Source organism: Lutjanus erythropterus, chromosome 17, assembly GCF_056507025.1.
Source record: "Lutjanus erythropterus isolate fLutEry1 chromosome 17, fLutEry1.hap2, whole genome shotgun sequence".
NCBI lineage: Eukaryota > Metazoa > Chordata > Actinopteri > Lutjaniformes > Lutjanidae > Lutjanus > Lutjanus erythropterus.
Window position 1 is genome coordinate 16,029,121 of NC_139333.1, and position 20,748 is coordinate 16,049,868.

The 20,748-nt window shown below is 39.6% G+C and overlaps 1 protein-coding gene across 1 annotated transcript in view; it reads left to right on the top strand.

Annotated features, from left to right (window-relative positions):
* Window positions 1-20,748, top strand: part of LOC146312021 (protocadherin-15-like) — a 232,436-nt gene that overhangs the window by 83,694 nt on the left and 127,994 nt on the right. The window contains exons 10-16 of the mRNA XM_084740319.1: window positions 7,827-7,935; window positions 10,372-10,484; window positions 11,985-12,191; window positions 15,025-15,159; window positions 18,702-18,851; window positions 18,990-19,081; window positions 20,520-20,621. Coding sequence (XP_084596445.1) covers window positions 7,827-7,935; window positions 10,372-10,484; window positions 11,985-12,191; window positions 15,025-15,159; window positions 18,702-18,851; window positions 18,990-19,081; window positions 20,520-20,621 — 908 coding nt within the window. The remainder of the gene's footprint in view (window positions 1-7,826; window positions 7,936-10,371; window positions 10,485-11,984; window positions 12,192-15,024; window positions 15,160-18,701; window positions 18,852-18,989; window positions 19,082-20,519; window positions 20,622-20,748) is intronic.

Below are 20,748 nucleotides of genomic sequence, written 5' to 3' on the forward strand. Positions count from 1 at the left end.
CTTCATGGGAACTTTCAAATTCACGATGACTGTGCCCTATGTACTCTCAGGGCCGTTGAGTTGTACATGGTTCACTGACATGGATTAATTTGCCATCATTAACAGAGACTAGTTAATGTTAGCACCTGTGCCTGTCCTGCTCCTGCTCGTCAACATATCTGCTGTAAAAAGGTCTGTTAGTAAAATCTGGGCCAACCATTGATTCTGACAAGCCTCCTTTTTGTACTTGTCCTACTGTCAATCATGACTATTCTTTATTAATTGGACGCAGACTGAGATGATTAGTTCATGTTCTCTATCTTCAGAATTTAACTTTAATTGGACAATTTCATATTTTTTGGAAGGAAATTGGGCACTCCACATGGACTTTTTCTGTGAAACAGTTGTATAATATCTTCTTGCAGCTCTGACGAGAGCTTTCTAAAAATTAAAATAAATTCTGTCGTAAGGCTGCAATACAAACTGCAGGACCTGAACTTTGTAAGAGAGAACGGAGTCTGTTGCCAAGAACTCTGTGCTGAGAACACGGTAAGGATGGAACGTGTTCACTGGTGCACCAGGTGTGCCTGCATATTATATGAAACTGTCATAGTTTGGCAAGATTTAGGCACAAAAATGACTTTCTTAGGTTAAGGTTGGGTAGGTTTAGTCCACTGGGATTACTTGGTTAGGGTTAGGCATCAAAAATACTTTTTTGGAAAATATCATGGTTTGGGTAAAAATAAGTAAGAGGAGTCAAAGGACGAAAATAGTATCATGAGTATAGACGCGGATAAGGGAGTCAAACGCAGGACTCACTGAGGTTTGTTTGAATGATAGTTTAAACTTGAAACTTAAAAAAATAATCCCACAATAGCAATGCAACACATTTGTATATTTTATTTGAGTAAAACATTAAATGAATTATCCAGTTTGCAAATTTTCATTGTCATTCTGTGACCTTATCAAAATGAAAACAGAAAACCTGTTTGGCATTTAATTTTCAAAGTCGTAACCCTGCTGTACTGTGAACAATACTCAAATGTCAAGTAACATTTCAAAATTAAAATGCAATATAAACAAAGCAACCTGATTTTCCATTTATGAAATTACGTAAGTCAGTTTGAAAATAAAAATGGCATTTGACTTCACCTGCTGTCTAGTCGACAATATCCAAATATGAAAACGCAATATGAACAGTGTAGCCTAATATTCAATTAATACAAGCAATATTTATGTCCAAATGAAAATTAAATGTCTTTTGACCTTTTCAAAGACCTAATCTGCTGCAGAGTGGAAAATATTCAAATGCAATAAACACTATGAAAGCATTTTCATTTGTATATCTTCAGATGCACTGTATGTAAAAGAAGGTGTAAATATATGGCTTGTGTACTACGAGAAAATGAAATACGAACCACTTAAACTTTGAATACATCCATGAGTTTGAGAGCTTATCAGACAACAAGACCATCTACAAGGCTGTAAACCCTTAATGATGAAGGATTTTACAACTCTTGAACCGTATCACAGCAGCAATAATTGTCTTCTCCATCTGGATCGTTGGAAGGTATTAAAGTCAGCACAGTGCTACACCGTGCGCAGTATTCAACCTGGAATGAGCAGGCTGAATATTCTGTGACACCTCTACTGCCAGTGTAGTAGTCTCATTAAAATGAATAAGGCGGCTGCAGCAGTTTGAGTGCTATCAAAAGTCAAAGAACTCAAGAGCCAGCACAGGCAGCAATAAGCACGTACGGATAATCAAACAATCACATACTTACACTAAACAATTTCAGGTCATTCAAATAAATGCCTGTTTATGCCAGCAGCATGATCTCTCCTATTAAGTTCGCCTGAATGCACCTCTCTCTATTCAAAACAGCTGTCTCCCAGGGGGCCTGTTTGATTGATTAAGACTAGACTTTGAAGCCACCCAACATGAGTTCTCTGATACATTCTGCTTGAATGAACACCAATACAGTGAATATAGTTTACGCTCGAGGTTCACGCTTAGTCCCCTCAAACTGTCATTGAAGAGAAAAGAGGACAGAGGACAAGAGGGAGCATGGATGGATGGATGGATAGACAGACAGACAGACAGACCAAAAACTCTCTCTGGGCCCTTTTCCACTAAACTAGCTCTGTTTCCTGAACCGGTTCCATCCAAGATCCTTGGAACCTTGGTTATTTCCAGTGAGCCAGTCCATGTTTCCACTAGTTTTGAGTGTGCCATTGTAATCAAACATGTCATCAACAGGGGGCGCAGTGCAATACACAATGACCTGTAGAATATAACACGCCCACTTTGTTTCCTTAGGAAAACCTGCTACTTTTGGTTTCAGCTGAGAACCAACTTTTCTGGTTCTGATTTTTTTTTGGTAAAAAAGTGTTCCCAAGGGTTCTCTATGGAAGCAAATAGTTTTGGGCAGAAACAAGAAGATCCCTTGTGGAACCCTCATTTCTAAGAGTGCAGATAGATACATAGAAATAAAGGTGCTAACCAAACCATAAGGGTGCTTTTGCTTGTCCTCATAAGAGAACCTTTTTTGGCGTCTGGAAGAACATTTTCCAAAGATTACAATGGGAACCTTTGCAGAGAGTTCTACCTGGAACCCAACATAAAGAGTTATTTGGATGAAATGGGTTCTTAATGGAACCTTTAGACTTACAAAGAACCTTGATGAACCCTTTGGAAACCATATTTTTAAGAGTGTAGGTTCCACTTGGAACCCTGTCAGACAGTTCCTTTTCAAGCCCTTCCTTTTAAGAGGATAGATAGATAGATAGATAGATAGATAGATAGATAGATAGATAGATAGATAGATAGATAGATGGAAATGAGTGTAAAGGACAGCAAAGAGCTGCTGTTGCTGGGTGTAAGAAAGATGAGGAGGTGAAGTGAGGAGAGGAATGAACATAGAGGAGAGTCAAGGCACCATAATAGTTTGAGTCCTAATCAGACTGATAAGATATGACAACCTCAGAGCCTCAGAGCCAACATAACTATTCTCTCTCTGTGTCTTTCCCCCCTCCATCCCTCACACACACGCACACACACACATACACACACAGACGCACACTAAAACACACATACACACCACACCGAGATGCTGGTCATTTATGCCGAGGAGTTGGCTGTCAGGCCACGTTCACACATCCACTTCAAAAAACGTTGCTGCCTCTGCAACTCAGAAATTTATGGCTCTAAGGGAAACATAGATTATTGAACAATACAGTAAACAACTTTCCCAAGACCTGATCAATCGTGCAGTTTGACATTACGTCAGACTACTGGCAATTGATTGGCTACAAGTTGCATAAAAAAAGAAGCGGTACTACAGCTTTGCAGCACTGCGGTGGTGCTCTGCATTGTGGAAATAGCCATCTGTTATTTTTTTATGTGATAGGGGAGTGCTGTGTCTCTGTTGCGCCACGAGGAATGTAGCTTAGCGGTTGTCACAAAGTCTCACCTGACCACGAGATGCCCTTGGGGGTTTTTCTCTCCTTTATTGATCTCCTCGCTGCTCTCGGGATCAGCCACCTGCCTGCACAGCTGCTGCTCATTTGCTCATTAGCTCCACAGTATATATAAAGGCAGTTTCCCCTCACACATTTGCCAGGTGTTGTTGCCTTGTTGTCGTAGTAGCTGAGTCATTCATGTCGGCTTGATACCTGTTGCTCGCATTCTGCCTGCTGCTCATTCTGCAGCGTTTGCTCGCCTGATCCTGCCTGCCTGCGTGTTTCTGACAGTAAGCCCTGAAAGCCCAGTGAGTAAAGAGGCTTTGAACCTTACCTGCCCAGCTTGTTGTGTCTGCTTACTGGTCCACATTTTGGGCCTGTATCATTAAGCAAGCACATCTCCCAAGATACAAGGTAGATGTGTTTATCATTTTTACACCCTATGGTTTTATAATAAGATTAAGTTGTAGTTTTTCCTGCTACTTAAAAATGTATTGTATACAAAATTTATACACTGTATAGTTTGTGTGAATAAATAGTAAGTCTACATGGTAGAGTACTGAGGATGAGTTAAGGAGTCTAACAGCCTGAGGAAAGAAGTTGCTCTTTCTCCTTGAGTTATCTAGTTTCATTATACCTAAGGTTGGTAACTGATCTCACAGTTTATTTACCGTCTCTCGTAAGCCCAGTATTTCCAAGTCAGGGCTCACACACAAAGGAGGCAGAGTGTTAACAAACAAAAAGAAATTGTGTCATATTTTTGGGGTTTTTTGTTGGTTATTTCCTGTTTTATTTTGTAGTCCTGGTCCTCCCTCATGTACCAATATTGGTCTCAACATATTGTTTGTGCAACTTCAAATGTCAGATGAAGTTGTTGCACCTCTAATTTTCTACACATACATTTTGCATACTGCAGTTTTTGTTTTTTTTGTTGACTACCTCATAGTTTATGTATGTGAACAAAATTTATCTTTTGTGTCTTTTTTCCAACTGGCATTTAGTATGATCAAGGTAGTTTTTCATGATTCTCTCCTGCAACTTGATTGGATGCTGTTGGGTTGGTTCAAAACAGAGTGGATTTGGGGGCTTTAGTGTTGATTTGCTGAGAATTAATAGGATTAATGTCGGTTGATTTACGGCAAACACTTTAAATAACCTACTCTTTAGTCTTGGGAGAAGGTATCAAGCATTTTCACGTCAAAATTCTCAACTCCAAGTAAAGTTACTAGTAACTGATGTTGAGTTGCAAGTCTTGTGTGATGGGTCATTTTTAATTCCTTTTTAAGAAAGTGAAAGGAATTTGTATTTGCAGCCATAATTCAAGGCATACCAGTGAGTTAGGATACCTTGGCCAGTTAAGTGTCATTATTGATATTATTGTCACTCACCAATCGCATGTCCTTTGTGCTGTCCCTTTCACCATGTGTATATAATATTAGTGTTTCCACAGCTTGGTACATGATGTAGAAGGTCTGCAACGATAAAAAGTTGACAAAAAGGTTTGATTAAAGCCTGATCAAGACTTCATGACTGAAGTGCTGTGTGTATATACAACATCTATGCCCTGTTTTAAGGCAAGACACTATTCAGTTTCAAGTGCTGTGCTATCAGTTTCTTAGAAAGGCAGAACGTGTTAAAGGTTGAGCCTTTCAAAAGGAACAAGTCTAAAATTCTGAAGTGGTTGTCTAAAGCGAGGAGGTCAGGCTCTTTGTGGAGTGGATGTTCAGGGCATTCAAGTATCAAATTAGCCTTTTTGAGGATAAGATTAAAGTAAATGTGTTGCAGCTTAGTTTGAATAACAGTCACTTTTGCTGGCAAGTTTTAACAACTTTGTCAACCAGTTTTTATTCACCTGAGGCTGCCATACTTCCAAAACAAAGTAAACAAAGCATTTCACATCTTAAATTAATTCAGTGTTTTTATGTTTGTCTTCTTGTTGTTAAGAGAAGAATAACTGCTGCAGAGCCATCTTGAAAAGGCCTATGTTTACATGCACAAAATATTCTGTTTTTTTGTTCATTCCAAAAAAATATTCCTAAGCTAATTACTTGACTAATGAAAATGAACACTCAGGTGATTTTATATCTCTTATATCAAGTGATAGAAGTTAACCTCATGACACATCCTACTGCTTGTGTTATATGTGGTCTTTAAAGTTTTTAAAATGTGTTTCTTCTTCCAGCTTTGCAAACTAGTTAGCTTCTTTGCAACAAAGATGCTCTGACCACCAACAAATGGCAGACTGTGTTCGGCAAACTGCCATAAAAGCCCCAGTTGAAATGCACATGCCGAATGCATGTAAGGAGTAAGAACGCTCCTAAAACCTAACTTATATCAGCATATCCCACATGTCTTAATCAGAAAATCAAACCATTTATAAATGGTTTATAATTAGCTTGTAAACACTTTATAAATCATTAATAAACTGTTCTAAACAAGTTATAATGCAGTTTTTCATGCTGTTTGCTTTATTTATATTAGAGACAGTGACGACCAGAGTAGTCTAGAGCAGCTGAGTTTTAAAAGGTGTTGGATGCAGAATTTGATATCCCTTAAGCATGCAGAGAGGGTCAGGGAGGAGTCAGTCATATCAGGCAGCATGTAAAACACAAATAGCAGTGGGCTGAAAACAGAACCTTGTGGGACTCCTTGTGTTACTGGCGCTGAGTAGGATTTATAATTGATCTACTTAAATCCATTTCTAAATCATATATATGGGTAATCTTATTGTAAGGCTTAATTCAGAAAATCTAAATGGAATATACTGATGAATGTCAACATATTTTGAATAATAGTGGAATAATGATGTCCCTGTAAATGTAGACGGTGTTATTGTCAATGATGGTGATTATAGTAACAATGTCAGTGATCTTATCCTAATTGTCAGGGTGGGTGATACTGTCTGGGACTATCTTTTGTCATCTTCTCATCTTGAGTTATTATACTTGTATATCATTATCAGTGCTTTATCTTTTTTTTTTTATCATTTGTGAGGTGGTGTTTAAAATGATTCTCGCTATCATAAGCAAAAATTGCAGTATCAGTATCACTGTCTTCTCAGTAACCTGGCTGTCCTTCCCCAACTCCCTCTTTTCTTTTTTTTTTTGCTGCATTTACATCTCTCTTTGCTCCCTGTTTACTCACACCTCCTGGCAGATTCATCTCCCTTCCATATATTTACACCCTCTTTTACTCCACTTCATTACTCGCCATAACTCCTTCTCTGCCTGCGTCTCCCTCTTCTCCTCTTTCAGTGACAGGCAACAGGAGATATTGCTCTATGATGGCTAGTAGATTTTAAGTGCTGCATGACAGGTGTGATGGTAAAGTATTGTATCATAGCAGGTGTATGAGTGTACTATCGCATACAGTGCATACACTTGGGTGTACATGGGTGTGTAGGCGTGTGCTGATGCATTCATGTACATTTGGGAATATGAGCAGTCTTGTTGGTGCACTTGGCTTGACAGTTTCTAGCTTTACTGATTGTAGGCTTCATCCTATAGGCATGTAACACGTCTCCCATGTTGGGATCTTCATATTGCCCACACCTCAGCATTTTACACTATTATAAGTCAATGTTATAGCCTGGCCTCTCGGGCTTACGAGGCATTCGCGCCTGCAGATTCCTGAATTGTGTTTGTGTGTGTGTGTATACAGGGTAGGTGGACATATATACAATAAATCTGCACAATATACATAGGTCTTAATTGTTATTCTGTGTGTTTTTCGGTGCTCTACAATTTGTTTGTCCGCACATACAGTACACAGAATTTTGTGCGTGGGTGTGCACGTGCATACATGCTGTGATTTAAAATATACTACAGTGTGTTTGTGCCAACAATTGATTTTCCTTTTCGTCAGCTTTCTGTTTAACTCTCGCTTGCTTTGCTACTCAGAGCTTGTTGTTACATAAATAAATAGCACAGATAAAGCTTTTCTTTATACCTTGGACCAACTCAGTGGGACAGAACACCAAAAAATTTCTTTAATATCGCTCCCATTTTTAGCTGTTGCTTTTAAGCAGTAGCTGTTTTTGTTGCAAACGTTCCTAGTAAACTAGGTTGCATTGAAAAAATTGTTTAAAGATCGAAGGGATCTATTCTTACGATGCAAATTAAAGCTGGCGCTGTTCCACGAGTTCAGGTTTGCCTGTTTGTTTGATTCTTTCTTTCTTAGTTTTCTATCGTCTCTTTTTTCTTTGTTTTTCACTCTCGAAAATGAAACTACACAAAGTAAAGTCATGTTATTTTCATATACTGTGTAATGTTGCTACTGTATGCCATTGTGCTGCAAGTTCTCGCTCACTGTATCCTCTTCATGCTATATTTGCAGGCAGTGGATGTGTTATTCAACTCTAATGCTCTGCTTGTTTCCATTTCCAGAATAAGGTGAGTCCCCTCAATGTGACTCCACCCATTCAAGCTGTGGACCAAGACAGAAACATACAACCTCCCTCTGACAGGCCGGGGATTCTATACAGCATCCTCATTGGTAGGTTTACACTTTTTAGGTTGTTTTAGTTGGAACTAGTAACATGGCTCTGTGTTTAATGAGAATATACGTTGATGTAACACCCACAGTTCTAGGCCACTGAGTAGGATTCCTGTTTATTCTATCTGTGGAAAAGGGCAACAATGTACTTTAAAGGTGCAGTGTGTAAAATTTCTGTGGGTTTAATGGCAGAAATAGAATGTGATATTCTTTAGTATGTTTTCATCAGTGAATATTCACCTGAAAAATAAGGATCATTGTGTTTTCTTTTCCTTAAAATGAGCTGTTTATATTTGCAGAGGGCACAGGCCCTCTTCCACGGAGGTCGCCATGTTTCTACAGAAGCCCAGAAGGTGCAAACTTAAGCGCTGGCTCTAGATGCGGCGTTTCATGTGTTGTGCAGGTTTTGTGACCACTGTAGGTTCTCCTACACACTTTGAATGGGAGAGTGACACAAAGTGTTAAAGGGTTCCAAAAGCTCACTGCTAGATGCTACTAAATCCTACACAATGATCCTATAATTTGTCAAGTATATTTGTTGTATCAGCAAAAAAAAAAAGTTATTCCTTTCTGTTTTATTATGGCTCTGCTATGGCAACAGCTGTGACTGGAGGCTGTATGTCTCTGGGTTTCCCGTATGTCCATCTGTACCAGTCCTGTGAACATGAACTGATACAACTTTGGTGGTCAAAGGTCACTGTGACCTCAGATCCGTCCATCTTCATGAATGCAATATTTCATGAACGCCTTGAGGAGTTTCTTCAAATTTGGTACAAGCGTCCACATTCTGTCCTCTTGAATGAGCTCTGATCAGTAACACAAAAAGAAAACTTCATTTAACGGACCATTTACCTACAACAACAGAGATAACTCTGTAATTTAGAGTGACATCAGCACATCTGTTCATAGAGGGCTTCGCACAACCGAATCTTGTCAAATGCAGATCTGTGGTCTCAGGGCTGCTAAGCCCAGGGCCTAATTGTTAGAGAAGGATTATAAAGTATTTATGGATGGCACTTAAATGTTAAGGTGCAAGATTCACTCAGCAGAGTAAAACTGTATGTGAACTAATTGTTAACAGGACAGTAGCAGCCAGTTACAACAACAGTTTGCAAAGGATAATAGGTTTCCAAAATTACAGAGATGGAATTGTCTATCCATTAATGCTTCATAAGTACCTTTGCTTGAAAGTGATTTCTACCACTGCTGTGAGACATCTTGATCACTGTTTGAAACTGTAAAATGCAGAGTCACAAAAAAACATTGACTTTTATTCATGAGACTCTGCATAGCCCGTAAAAATGCACTGACATGACTTGACACAGACTTGATTACATTTCCCAGAGTCCTCCTGTGAAACTAATCTCTGTCTGAGTGAGGATTATGAGAGACAGTGTCACTGAGGGCAAAAAGTGTTGCAATTATTTGAAAAAAAAAAAAAAAAAAAGGGAATCGAGGGTCACTTGAGGAAGCTTCAGTGTTAAAGGTTGTGGTTTTTGGCTCTAGTGGCCTTCATCAGACAGTATATGAACCTCAAACTCCTCACCTAACAAATACAAATTTAAACCCTGGGAATAAGACATGAGTTTATCAAATGCAGTGGTATCTAATACAGGTTTCGCTGGAGGTAACGTTATTGCCGGTAGCAAGCTAGTTAGCAAAACACACTATCATTTGTAGCTTACATTAGAGCAGACAAAGTTAAATCCAGTCCTCACAGGTGTGCTTGTGTTTTTACGTTTTTACAAAAACAGACACCACCCTCCCAACTCATTAAACACTGACTATCACTCTTCTTGAAGTGGTGTGCATGGTGCTATAACATGAAGAGAAATGGAAAACCTGACAGGCCTGTGGTGCCTAGTTATGGTCGCTAATCTATAGATAGGCAGTGGCTGTTTGGAGGAGGGGCTTAGTGAGGGGTCAATTCCTCTGGACAACAGCATTGCAAGTGCAACATTAGGATGTATTCACCAACGCCTTGATTCTCAGACATAACAGCATAGCTTAAGAAGGAGATAGGCACTGGTCCAAACATCCATAACCACAGCTATAGGGGGAATCATGCTGTCTTGTGCACATGTGCCTCTGCTGCCGTTCCCCTTGATTTCCCTGCTGAGCAATGCAGCATTCCAAAGCACCATATATGTGTGTGTGTGTGTTTGTGCATCCCCACCTGTGGAGAGCAGAGATGAGAAAACTGGGAGCATTAGCCATGCCTCTCTCCCTTCGCCCCTCTCCCCATCCCTGTCTCTTTTATACTCCCCCTAGACACCCACCAGACGAACTTATATTGATTCCAAAACCAATTACTGATGTTTCTCCCTCTCTCACATGCCCGCAAACACACACACTACCCCATTTTTGGATGTTTTGTTTTTGCTCTGTTCTTACTGTTTGTATCTTATTGCCTGCTCTCTCTCTCTACTCTCTCAGGCAAACCAGAGTCTTACTCAGAATATTTCAGCCTCAACAGAACCACGGCGGAGCTCCTGCTCCTGAAGCCCATCGATAGAGAACTCCACCGCAGATTTGATCTGGTTATCAAGGTGAGGAACACAGGAGCTGCAAACAGGGAGGTTTAACTTGATTTTCTCCCAGCGTGTTCTGGAAACAGCAATCTCCCTCTTTCAATGTGCATGTTTTTTTTTTAACTGCTTTTAACCCCCACATATCCATCAAGCTGTTGATCAGTAAATCTCTAGGGTTAAATAAAGACTAAATGTTTCTCCTTAATGTATTTATTTGGTGCTTCCTGATTTATGTCAATTAAATGTACCCTGAACATATTAAATTCCGGTAATTGTAAAATATTGGCGCTATCGCTTGCTGTGAAGGTGTTTTTGTCTCAATTAGGTCGATAATGGAATTACACTGCCAAGTATGCATCAGGTTCTGCTCTACTGACATTGAAAATTGAATTTTTCTTCCATGGGATGTTTTTGCTGTAGTTAAAGGCATTCGTGAGTCTGTGTGCAGATATTAGATTTATAAAATGACACTGCATTGAGTGTGCTGTTGGGTTGGTAAAGCTTTTGGATCCCACATTGACTAATGAATGAGGGGAGGAGGAAGAAGAAATGCAAAACGGCAACAAGAAAGATGTAAATGATGAAACAGAAAACAAGACGCATAGGAGAGAGCAGATGGGCAAACAGAAAAGCACACAAGTAAACGGGCAATAAAGCAGTTAGTAAAGTCATGTATTTTAGATAGTCAGACTTCAGTAACTTGGTTGCAGGAGGACTGAAGAGGAGCACTGAGGCAGAGACATGACAAAAAGACACCACGCAAAGTGAACTCAGTCAAATATTAAGATATGGACATGAAACACATGTTGATATTATTCAGTGTGACTGATATTTTTAATCACTGCTCCCACCGGTCTCTGAGCCCCTACATTTGGTGGCTAAAATACATTTTTGGTGACCCAAATGTAAACTTATGCAAAACAAAAGGGAAAACGCATTTTACTCAACACAGCTTTCCTTAACTGTGACACTTCTGTTCTCCACTTATCCCATGAATTGTGATGTGGTGTTTTCCTGAAGGCACCGATTCCCATGAAAAACTAGCTTGATTTCTCGGCTAGTTGAGGAAACTGGCAGCAAGCACCACAGCACATAAAATCCTGAGAGGTGTCATATTCTCACCACTTAAACTCCTGCTTCCATTCACTCAGCACGTTTGTGCTGTGGTGCCAGTTTGCTAAAAATGTGAGCAAATATGATCCAAAAAAAAAAAAAAATAGGGCTTAAACAAGAATTCTAGTGCTCACCTGTGGCTGATCCAACAATATCCTCACCAAAAATTGTTATTCATTTATATCCAGATTTGCATAGTATAGAGCACATAGTATTTGTTGTTAAACCCAAAATGTAGAATTGGCATGTTTTGGTAATATCAACTCAATTGACTGCTATCTTATTACACACTTATTATGTGAATCATTATCATTAAATACCACTTCTGTGTTAGAGACAGTGACTGGACTACAGAAGGTGAAGCATCACTGCCAAAATGGTCAATTATTTTCTCTTTCCCTTTAGGCAGAGCAGGACAATGGCCACCCCTTGCCAGCTTTTGCCAACCTCCAAATTGAAGTTCTGGATGAAAATAACCAGGCACCCTACTTCTTGGCAACCAGTTACCATGGCTACGTCAGTGAGGCATCACCAGTGGGAACCACCATAGCGAGCAATGCCAGCCTGTCTGCACCGCTGGCCATTGTAGCCCTGGATAACGATGTGGAGGAGGTGAGGATAAAACCATACTGAGTCACTGACTTAAGACATTGTAAGCTGATTATACACATGTTCTGACAAATCAAATTATAACACTTAAAAGACAGAATAATGCTATTGTATTTATAGACAACTATACAGGAGTTTCTTTTTGCAACTATGGCTATAAAATGTTAATATACACATAATGTTTTTGCCTTGGCAAGTAAATGCAGTGTTATAACACACATATGTATGTCTGGTCACACATTATTTGTTGCATGTACTGCTTTATAGCTGACAGCCAATGAGATGCCAGTAGGTATCGGTTTATTTCTTCTATCTTTACCTCCTTTTGCTGAGTTCTCTGAAGCTTCAACTGGTTTGTGTTAACGACACTGCTTTTGAAATTTAGAGAAAATAAGTTCAGTTTTGTTGTCAATGCTGCAACTTTCTATTATCATGCATCACTTAAGCAGTTTACAGTGATCATGCCAGCAGGGTTACCACTCAGAAATCATGGCAATTTTTAACCAGTGGGCCCCTGATTTTGAAAAGGACAGACGAAAGCAGGCTTCTTACTTATAGCCAGCGACTTGTAGACTTTGCCAGCTGAAATAACAACTGTAGCTGAAACATTAGCTGCACCAAGCTAATTAAGCTAACATTAGTTTCATCAGTTAGCTGAAAACACTGGCTCTAGCTGATTAAAAAATATATGTATTTCCAGATGATTCTTCAAACAAAAACCCTGTAAAAAAGGGTCTTAAATATGCACTTAATGCAACAAGTTAGGCGTGTACGTTAATTGGATGACTCAAATGTTTTGAAGCTTCTAATGTTAGCATGTTAATCACTATCCAAATCAATATTCGAATGCTTTGGGGTTTTTTTTTTTTCTTTGTTTTTTTGAGAAGAGGAAGTTGGCACAGAAACAAGGGAGAAGATATGTGAGAAATGAAGCCCTTCTGTGTCATTCTTTTAGTCACAAAACTCTCAAAACCATACAAGCGAGAACAGTAGTCATGAGGAAAAGGGTCCTCGCTGCCCCTCGCTGGCCTTCGCTGGGTGTATTTCCTCAATGCCGACATGTCGCTACTGGTAGCTTGTGTTGTCAGACAAACTTACTGTTGAATCCATGTACTTCTACACTTCAACATGTAGAGAAATCCAGAGCTGACCTGCCATACCTTGTGATAATTGTGAAGCTATGATTGTATAATTGTGGTATGGGGGAACGGTTACTTATATATTGTGCTGGTGTACCCTTTCATTCTCACTCAGTAGGCAAGATGCCTTTCAAAACTTTCACAACCAGTCATAACTATATAACTATAAAATGCACGTCTCAAGTATGTAAACAAACCAATTCCTGTCTTCAAACACAATCAAATCACCATGTAAACAAAAGCAACAGCATGCTGACTGTTTAAAGAGGAGCTAACGTCCAGAGATGAAGGACTGAACCATTGAAGTGTCCATTTCAGCCTTTCTTTGTGTTCCTCTGAGTCTCTACTTTGTGGTTTGCTTGCAGTGTGTGAAGTGTCCTATCTAATTTCCCTGTGAATCTGGATAGTAAAAGCATTTCGCTCCTAAATTGCCTCTCAGTGATAATGTAAGAATTTACAGTGCTGCAACATTGTTATCACCGATGCGTTCCCAAGAGCTTAGTTTGTTTAAGATGTAGCATAGGCATTTTGACAAAAACAAGCTTTGGTTCATTGCTTTCTAAAGACCCCCACAGCAGGGAATGGGCTTAGTGGGGATAATGTGTGTGTTTCCATGTGTTCATGAGACTGTGTGTGTGTGTAGCGCTTGATATACGTTGAGTTGTTTTAAATATTGCTAACCCTGGTCTTTCCCCCAGCAATAAGTACCAACAATGATGATTAGTCCTAATTGCTTTTATGTGCCGTCCATCACTTTTATTTATGTGGTTGCATATGACTGTGAGTGTGTGTCCTTAACTGCATGTGTGTGCGTGTTTATTTATGACTCAATATCCACACTGGCTACATCGACAATATTATCAGCCCCCCTACCCTGCTGAGCCAGCCTTATCTGGAATGAGAGCTCTCTCACACACACACACACACACACACACACACACACACACACACACACACACACACACACAGAGAGGAGGTGACTGTGTGGGTAATGTCAGGGGAGGACTTGGATGAGGATTGCCTCTCCATCACGGAGTATACCACACACACACACACACACACACACACACACACACACACGTACTCACACATGCACACACACCCACAGTCCTCTTAGGAGAATTTTTATGTCAAGAAAACCTTGAAGGTTTTTTTCATTCACCTTCTCCTGTCTAAGCATTTCTTTGCTTCCAGCTGTTTTTCATATGGACACATTTTCCTTTGTTGTTTCTCCACTTATTATTTATACAGTTTTTCCTTTAATTTGTAAAATATAATAAATTGCAATATTTCACATATGAACTTGGAGAGGGAAAGAAACATATAGTTCAACATCTGCGTCTTGCCTTCTTAAAATACATCACTTTTATTAAATGTAGTGTATTCCTTTAATTTAGCGTTTCCAAAGCTCAACCCAAAATGGTTCACAGATTCATTGCTCAGTAGTTTATACATGTAAATGTTATGGAAATTTATTTTTCTAAGTTTGGGTCCTGGGGAGACACCACTGAAAAAGTTTGTGAACCCCTGCTTTAGTTGAAGCAGTGGAGGCGCCATCATTTCATCACCGTACTGGGCAGCTCCCGGCGGTGAAAGTGCAGCAGCTTACCTTCCCAGGGCGATTAAAGGTCAAGTAAAAAGATCACTGTTGTTATGTCTTGTCTCCTCCTCTAAACATCTTTCTTTCTCTCCAACAGACCAGGGATCCTCAGCTCCAGTTATCGTTGGACAGCTACTCTCATGTTTTTTCTGCATCTGCTACTGGAATCAGAAGATACCTCACGCTGCTGCAGCCACTGGACAGAGAGACAGAAGACTCCTATACATTTACGGTACTCCAAAGCCTTGGCATTTGTGTACATTATGTACACTGTGTGTGTGTGTGTGTGTGTGTGTGTGTGTGTGTGTGTGAGAGAGAGAGAGAGGAGAGAGAGAGAGAGAGAGAGAGAGAGAGAGAGAGAGAGAGAGAGAGAGAGAGAGAGAGAGAGAGAGAGAGATAAAAGTCGGAATGCATTTGAATAACTTAACCTCAAATCCAAGACCTTTGATAAAAACTGTAGCGGTGGTCTTGGAAAAAAGACTCTTATCTGGAGAAGAGGTGAAAATAGGACATAAAATAAGAGGAGATGAGTCGAAAATGAAAAAAAAGAGGTACGAGAAGGGGAACAAGGCTGGAGGAGAGGGAAGAAGCGAGAAAAAGTGAGGGGAGAGTAAATGCAGAAGATGTCTGTGAAGATGAGTGAGAACACAGACTCAGTAGGAGAGTGCAGATTTCTGCCAGGCAACAGATGGTGAAGCACCTACTGCAATGCCACCACAACTGCCAGATGCAACAAACAGAATTTTGCAAAGTGTGTAAAAGTCTTTTTGTATAGTACAATTTTCTTGTATAGACCTGCCTTCCCTCTGCAGTGTGCCAGGCTCGAGGTGATTGAAAAGCCTGCCTCCAGTGAGGAACTTTCTCCCTGCCCAGGATTACTCAAAAATGAAAAAAAAAATTCTGTCTTTTTATTTATTTATTTAATCTATAAAAAAAAAAATCAAAAACTTTGGAATATACTCAACAGCAACAGTTGTCTGGAATGATGAACTCTGAATCATTGCAATAAAGTAAGAATAAGAAAAAATTAAAAAGGCTAAATAACAAACAAAAGTCTGTCTGGCTGAGCTTTTGGCAAACCATTACATGACAGCTAGACAATGGACAATCCTGACATCAGTACTTACCATGATATCCACTGGAGACGACCTCAACACAAAGAAACACCTGTACAATTTTTGTGATCTCCTTTTTCAAATCCTGGATGAGCCCCCAGATTGTTATGTACCCCGATGGCGGTCCAGGGGATAAGGAGAGTAACAAACACAAACTCCCTCCCTCTGAAAAGAGAGTTAGGTGGCCATGCTAGATAGACACAATCTAAACTGCTATACAAAATTAACTGCAACACACAGACCAAGTTCTGCCAAATGGCACACTGGCCCTGGCTTGTCGCGCTTTCCCTCCTTTCAAACTCTGATTACAGATGGATCATAGCAGCTGCCAATCACTGCAGTAGCTGCAAGGAGGGGAGGTGCCTGGGGAGACGAAATAGACGTGGCACGTTACAGTTGGTCATAGTCATAACACATTCGGCATGGAATTAATCTGCAGATGCTCACGTTTAATATGAAGCAAAACTTTCCTGTGGATGTCAGATTTTGAGCCACAACAAAGGCCAAGATGTGGCCTGTAACAGACTAGTAGGTAAGCCTGGTTTCTAGCCAAGCAGTTGTTTATGGTTTGCCACCCGTACCAGAGGAGTGAGGAGTCAGTAGTCAGTATAAAACAGAGCAGTCAATAAAATAGATTTTTCAGGGTATTTCAAAAATCGTAAATCACAGCAACCACAAGAGGTGCTTGAGCAGACAGTCATAAATGTGCACAAAATAGGACAAGAAGACAAGACAAGAAGAAGGAAGATAAGAAGAAGAATGGAGGACGAGAAGAATGGAAGATAATAGTACTTCTATGCATGTGGTTAGCATGAGAAGCAGGGCTTTCTTGAACGTGAGGCTTGTATTCAGCCTTCAGGGCAGTACTTAGCGCTTCCACTGCTCAATGCAGAAATAGATAGAAAAGAAGACTTATTGGAGTGGTTGCTGTCCCCTTTTGTATTTACTTCTTTCCATCTATTTTCTCTGTTTCTGGCTTCCTCTCTTGTGTTCTTTGTTCTTCCTCTGGTCCACTTTCCCCCTTTCTCCTCCTTTTGTTTCATTGTTCCTCTCTTATTCTTTATTTTATTTCAGGGCAATCTAATTCAGCAGCTTTGTTACTGAGAGGGCACAGAGAGGCTGCCTGCTGCCAAGCACAGAGTATCTCTCTGTATGCTCCTCACCATATGATGTACAGCAATGTTACTTCATACAGCAGTCGTTATTTGTCAAGATCAGCCTGCTCACACTGATAGTGCGTGTGTGTGTGCGTGTGTGCACGTTTGTGGGAGTGCAGCTTTTGTGTGCATGCAGCTATTAGGAAGTTAAAGATGGAAGAAGCGGAAGGTCTGGTGTATTGATTGAAAGGCAGAGGTGTACGGTAATCATCATGAAAGCCTTGCAGGAGAAATTAAACTGGAGGAGAGAGTGCGCTATGAGACATGCAAGATGATTTTCATTTAAGGGAGAGTCAATCAGCTCCTTGGCAGATGAGCCTGTGGAGAAGATTGGTATCAGTGAAGAAGCTTCTGTCGCTTCTGTTGATATGCACTCTGATATGCACTATGGATGATTTCTAAAAAAAAAAATGGAGAAACAGATGTTTTAGTTATATTTGGTTGTATAAACTGCCTTTTTGGAAGATTTGAGTCACTGGAGGAGGGGAAAAAAGCAGACACAAAAGTCACACTGTAGCCTAAATAACCAATATTTTAAGTGGACAATAGTGTGCTGATTTAAGGAGAGAGGAGATCATGACAAAAGTGCGAAAGTGACATTAAACATGAACACAGTCATAACCCAAATATAATCTAACACCCAGAAACAGAATTCGAACAGCTTGGCATTTTTGGAAATACAGTTTATTTGCTTAATGGTAGAGAAAGCAGGTTTGCATAAACACTGGAAGTGTGAGGAAACAGCTGGCTTGATTTTTACAAGATCTGCCTTCCAGACCTCTAAAGCTCAGAAATTAATGCTTCTCTCCTTTTGTCTTTTATGTGTTTAATGCTCAAAGACTAATGTTTTGTTTTTGTATGGATTAAAAAGATATTACTTGTTAATTAGGGAGCTTTACAGGTCATTACTCTAAGCTAACCTAACCACCTGTTAGCTTTAGACAGATTTTTATCGTGAGTGGTATCAATCTTTTTATCTAACAAAGAAAATAAGCATTTCTCAAATTGTGGATCTATTTTGCAAGACAGTACTTTGAAGAAAATATTTGTTTATGGCCAATTTTGTGTTTTATACCTGTTTTTAAAATCACATTTCATGTTGTGCGGAATGAGTTTTTTTGTGAAGAAGTCATGCAGGTGACATTAAATAGAGAGGAGACAGCTGGGGCACGTTAGGTCAAAGAGTTTCAAGAGTTTTCACTTACACCCACAAAAGCATTTAAATACACCCAGAACAGGAATTTATATTGAAAAAAGCATAGAACAACTCGACCTCAAAAGAATCAAGGAAACAAACAGACACTATCAAGATGTCAAGGACATGTTGAGTACAGTCCGCCCACCTCGGGAATCTCAAAAGGTAGCTTTTTGTAGCTCAGCAAAGTGCAACATTTTTTTTTTTTTTACAAGCAGGAATATTCTTATTTTCTTTTCTTGTCAGAAAAAATACACTCTATGTTACTTTTCATTCTCTCTGTATGTGTGCGTCTCTGTCTTTACAGATCGTAGCATCTGATGGCGTCCAGCAGAGCATTCCCGTTACCGTGACAATAACAGTGTTGGATGCTAACGACAACACTCCAACTTTCGCTAATGTCTCTTACAATGTCAACCTGTTTACTGATATGTTGCCTGGAGAAACTGTGTTACAGGTACACGCTGTCAAAGACAATAATCAATGTATTAAAATGAGTAGTATGTGGAGTATTCTTCATTATATTACATTTATGATATAAGAATATGTGTGTGACTGTTTAAACAGTTTTTTGTTTTTGTCTGTATCTTCCCAGCTGACAGCAGTTGACTCTGATGCAGGTCCCAACGGTCAGGTCACCTATCGGATCTTAGCTGGTGATCAGGGACATTTTCTAATTGGCAACAGGTAAATATATTACTCATATTGTTATATTATTTAGATTTCTATTTGAATATTAAAGCAAGAATAGACTAGGGGTGTTAAAATTTCAATATTAAATTGGAAGAGGATTTAAAATAGCTTTCAAATTCAAAACTCAAAGGCAGGATAGTCAGTTCTGCCAGTTTTTTTTTCTTTTCTCTTCACCCTGCCTACTTCAAAAATGACAAAGCATAGCACACCAGTTGTTATATCACTCACAAATAAATATTTAATAGCCAAAATAAAGATTTAAGTTGTAAAAATCAAATTGTGGATCTGGATAATTGTGACACTCATACTGCAAGCTAAATATAAAGCTAACACCGGTTAGCTTAGCTTAAAAACAGGAGGAAACACCTGGTGTGGCTCTGCCCAACAGTAAGACCAAAAAACACCTACCAACAGCTGAAAAGATCGTCTACTCAGGAGGAGTTTCAGACACATGTAAGATGAAAAGTTTCTAAATGAATCAATACTTATTTACGTATAATACTGAATGTTTACTGGGCTCAGAGTGCTGCCGAAACATCATTGGCTGTATAATAAATAGTGGACGGAGCCTCTGTGCCATCATCCATAGGTAGAAGAGCCATTGTGAAGCTCACAGTATGGTAACTCTGGCTGTTGTGGTTGTAAACATGTTCATTTCTGCTGTAAAGTGGGGTTTTTAATATGTGGGTTTACAGAGACTGACTTGCTTTTGGAGCCAGCTCGTTATCAATAGCCAGCCTGCATTTTTTGGCACTGGACATTGACCTATGCTCAGTATTGTGCCTAAACACATCCTGCATAGGCACAGTTGCTCCTCAGCTCGTGTGCTGCTTTGGCTTCACAGACTGTAATTCACAAGTTTTATCTGCATTAAAAGACGCAAAAATGACAAGTTGTGGTTTTAGGGGGGAGTTTTGACTTATGAGGCTAACAGCCAGTCAGCGGAGACAAACTCTCGGCAAGAAAGTGAGAAGTATTTTTTAAAATAATATTTACCATAATGTCAAACAAATTCAGGGGATTCTTTATTGTAAAAAAAAAAGCTTAGTTCTACTGTTCACTGTTTTGGTATTGGGCATGAGACCCCAAATCCACTTGTAGAATGACAGAGAAAATGCCTCAGTGAAACAGACACATACATTTCTGTGGTGTTGTCATTACTGGTGGCAATGAAGGTAACTTGTAAACACCCACATATCACTTTCACATTAATGAAACTATGATGCTAAGTAAGCTCAAGAAACCAGTGGTGTGACAAAACAATCGAATATGTGGTGTGAAGGCATAATTAAACCTCAGCTTTCTCTGCAATAGTCTCTGAATTTAAAAAAAAAAAAAGGTATTCATGTTAACATGCTACTCTTATCACCTTCATAGTTAGTTGAATAAAGGAGTTTATAATTATATAACACTGAAAGAACTGTTTTCACAGCTCCGGAGTCATTACTGTGGCACCAGGTGTTGAGCTCACTGTCGGTCGGAGCTACGCTTTGACTGTGGAAGCCATAGACAATGGGCCTGTACCTCATAGACGGTAAGTGTTCTGTCTGCCCGCTTCATCCGTCTTTCCCTCTTGTCCGTCTGGAGCCGAAAGGTCATCAGATTTTCTGAGTTTTCATGCTCATTGTCAGATGCTCTGCAGCTCTCGCCGTCACTCCCTC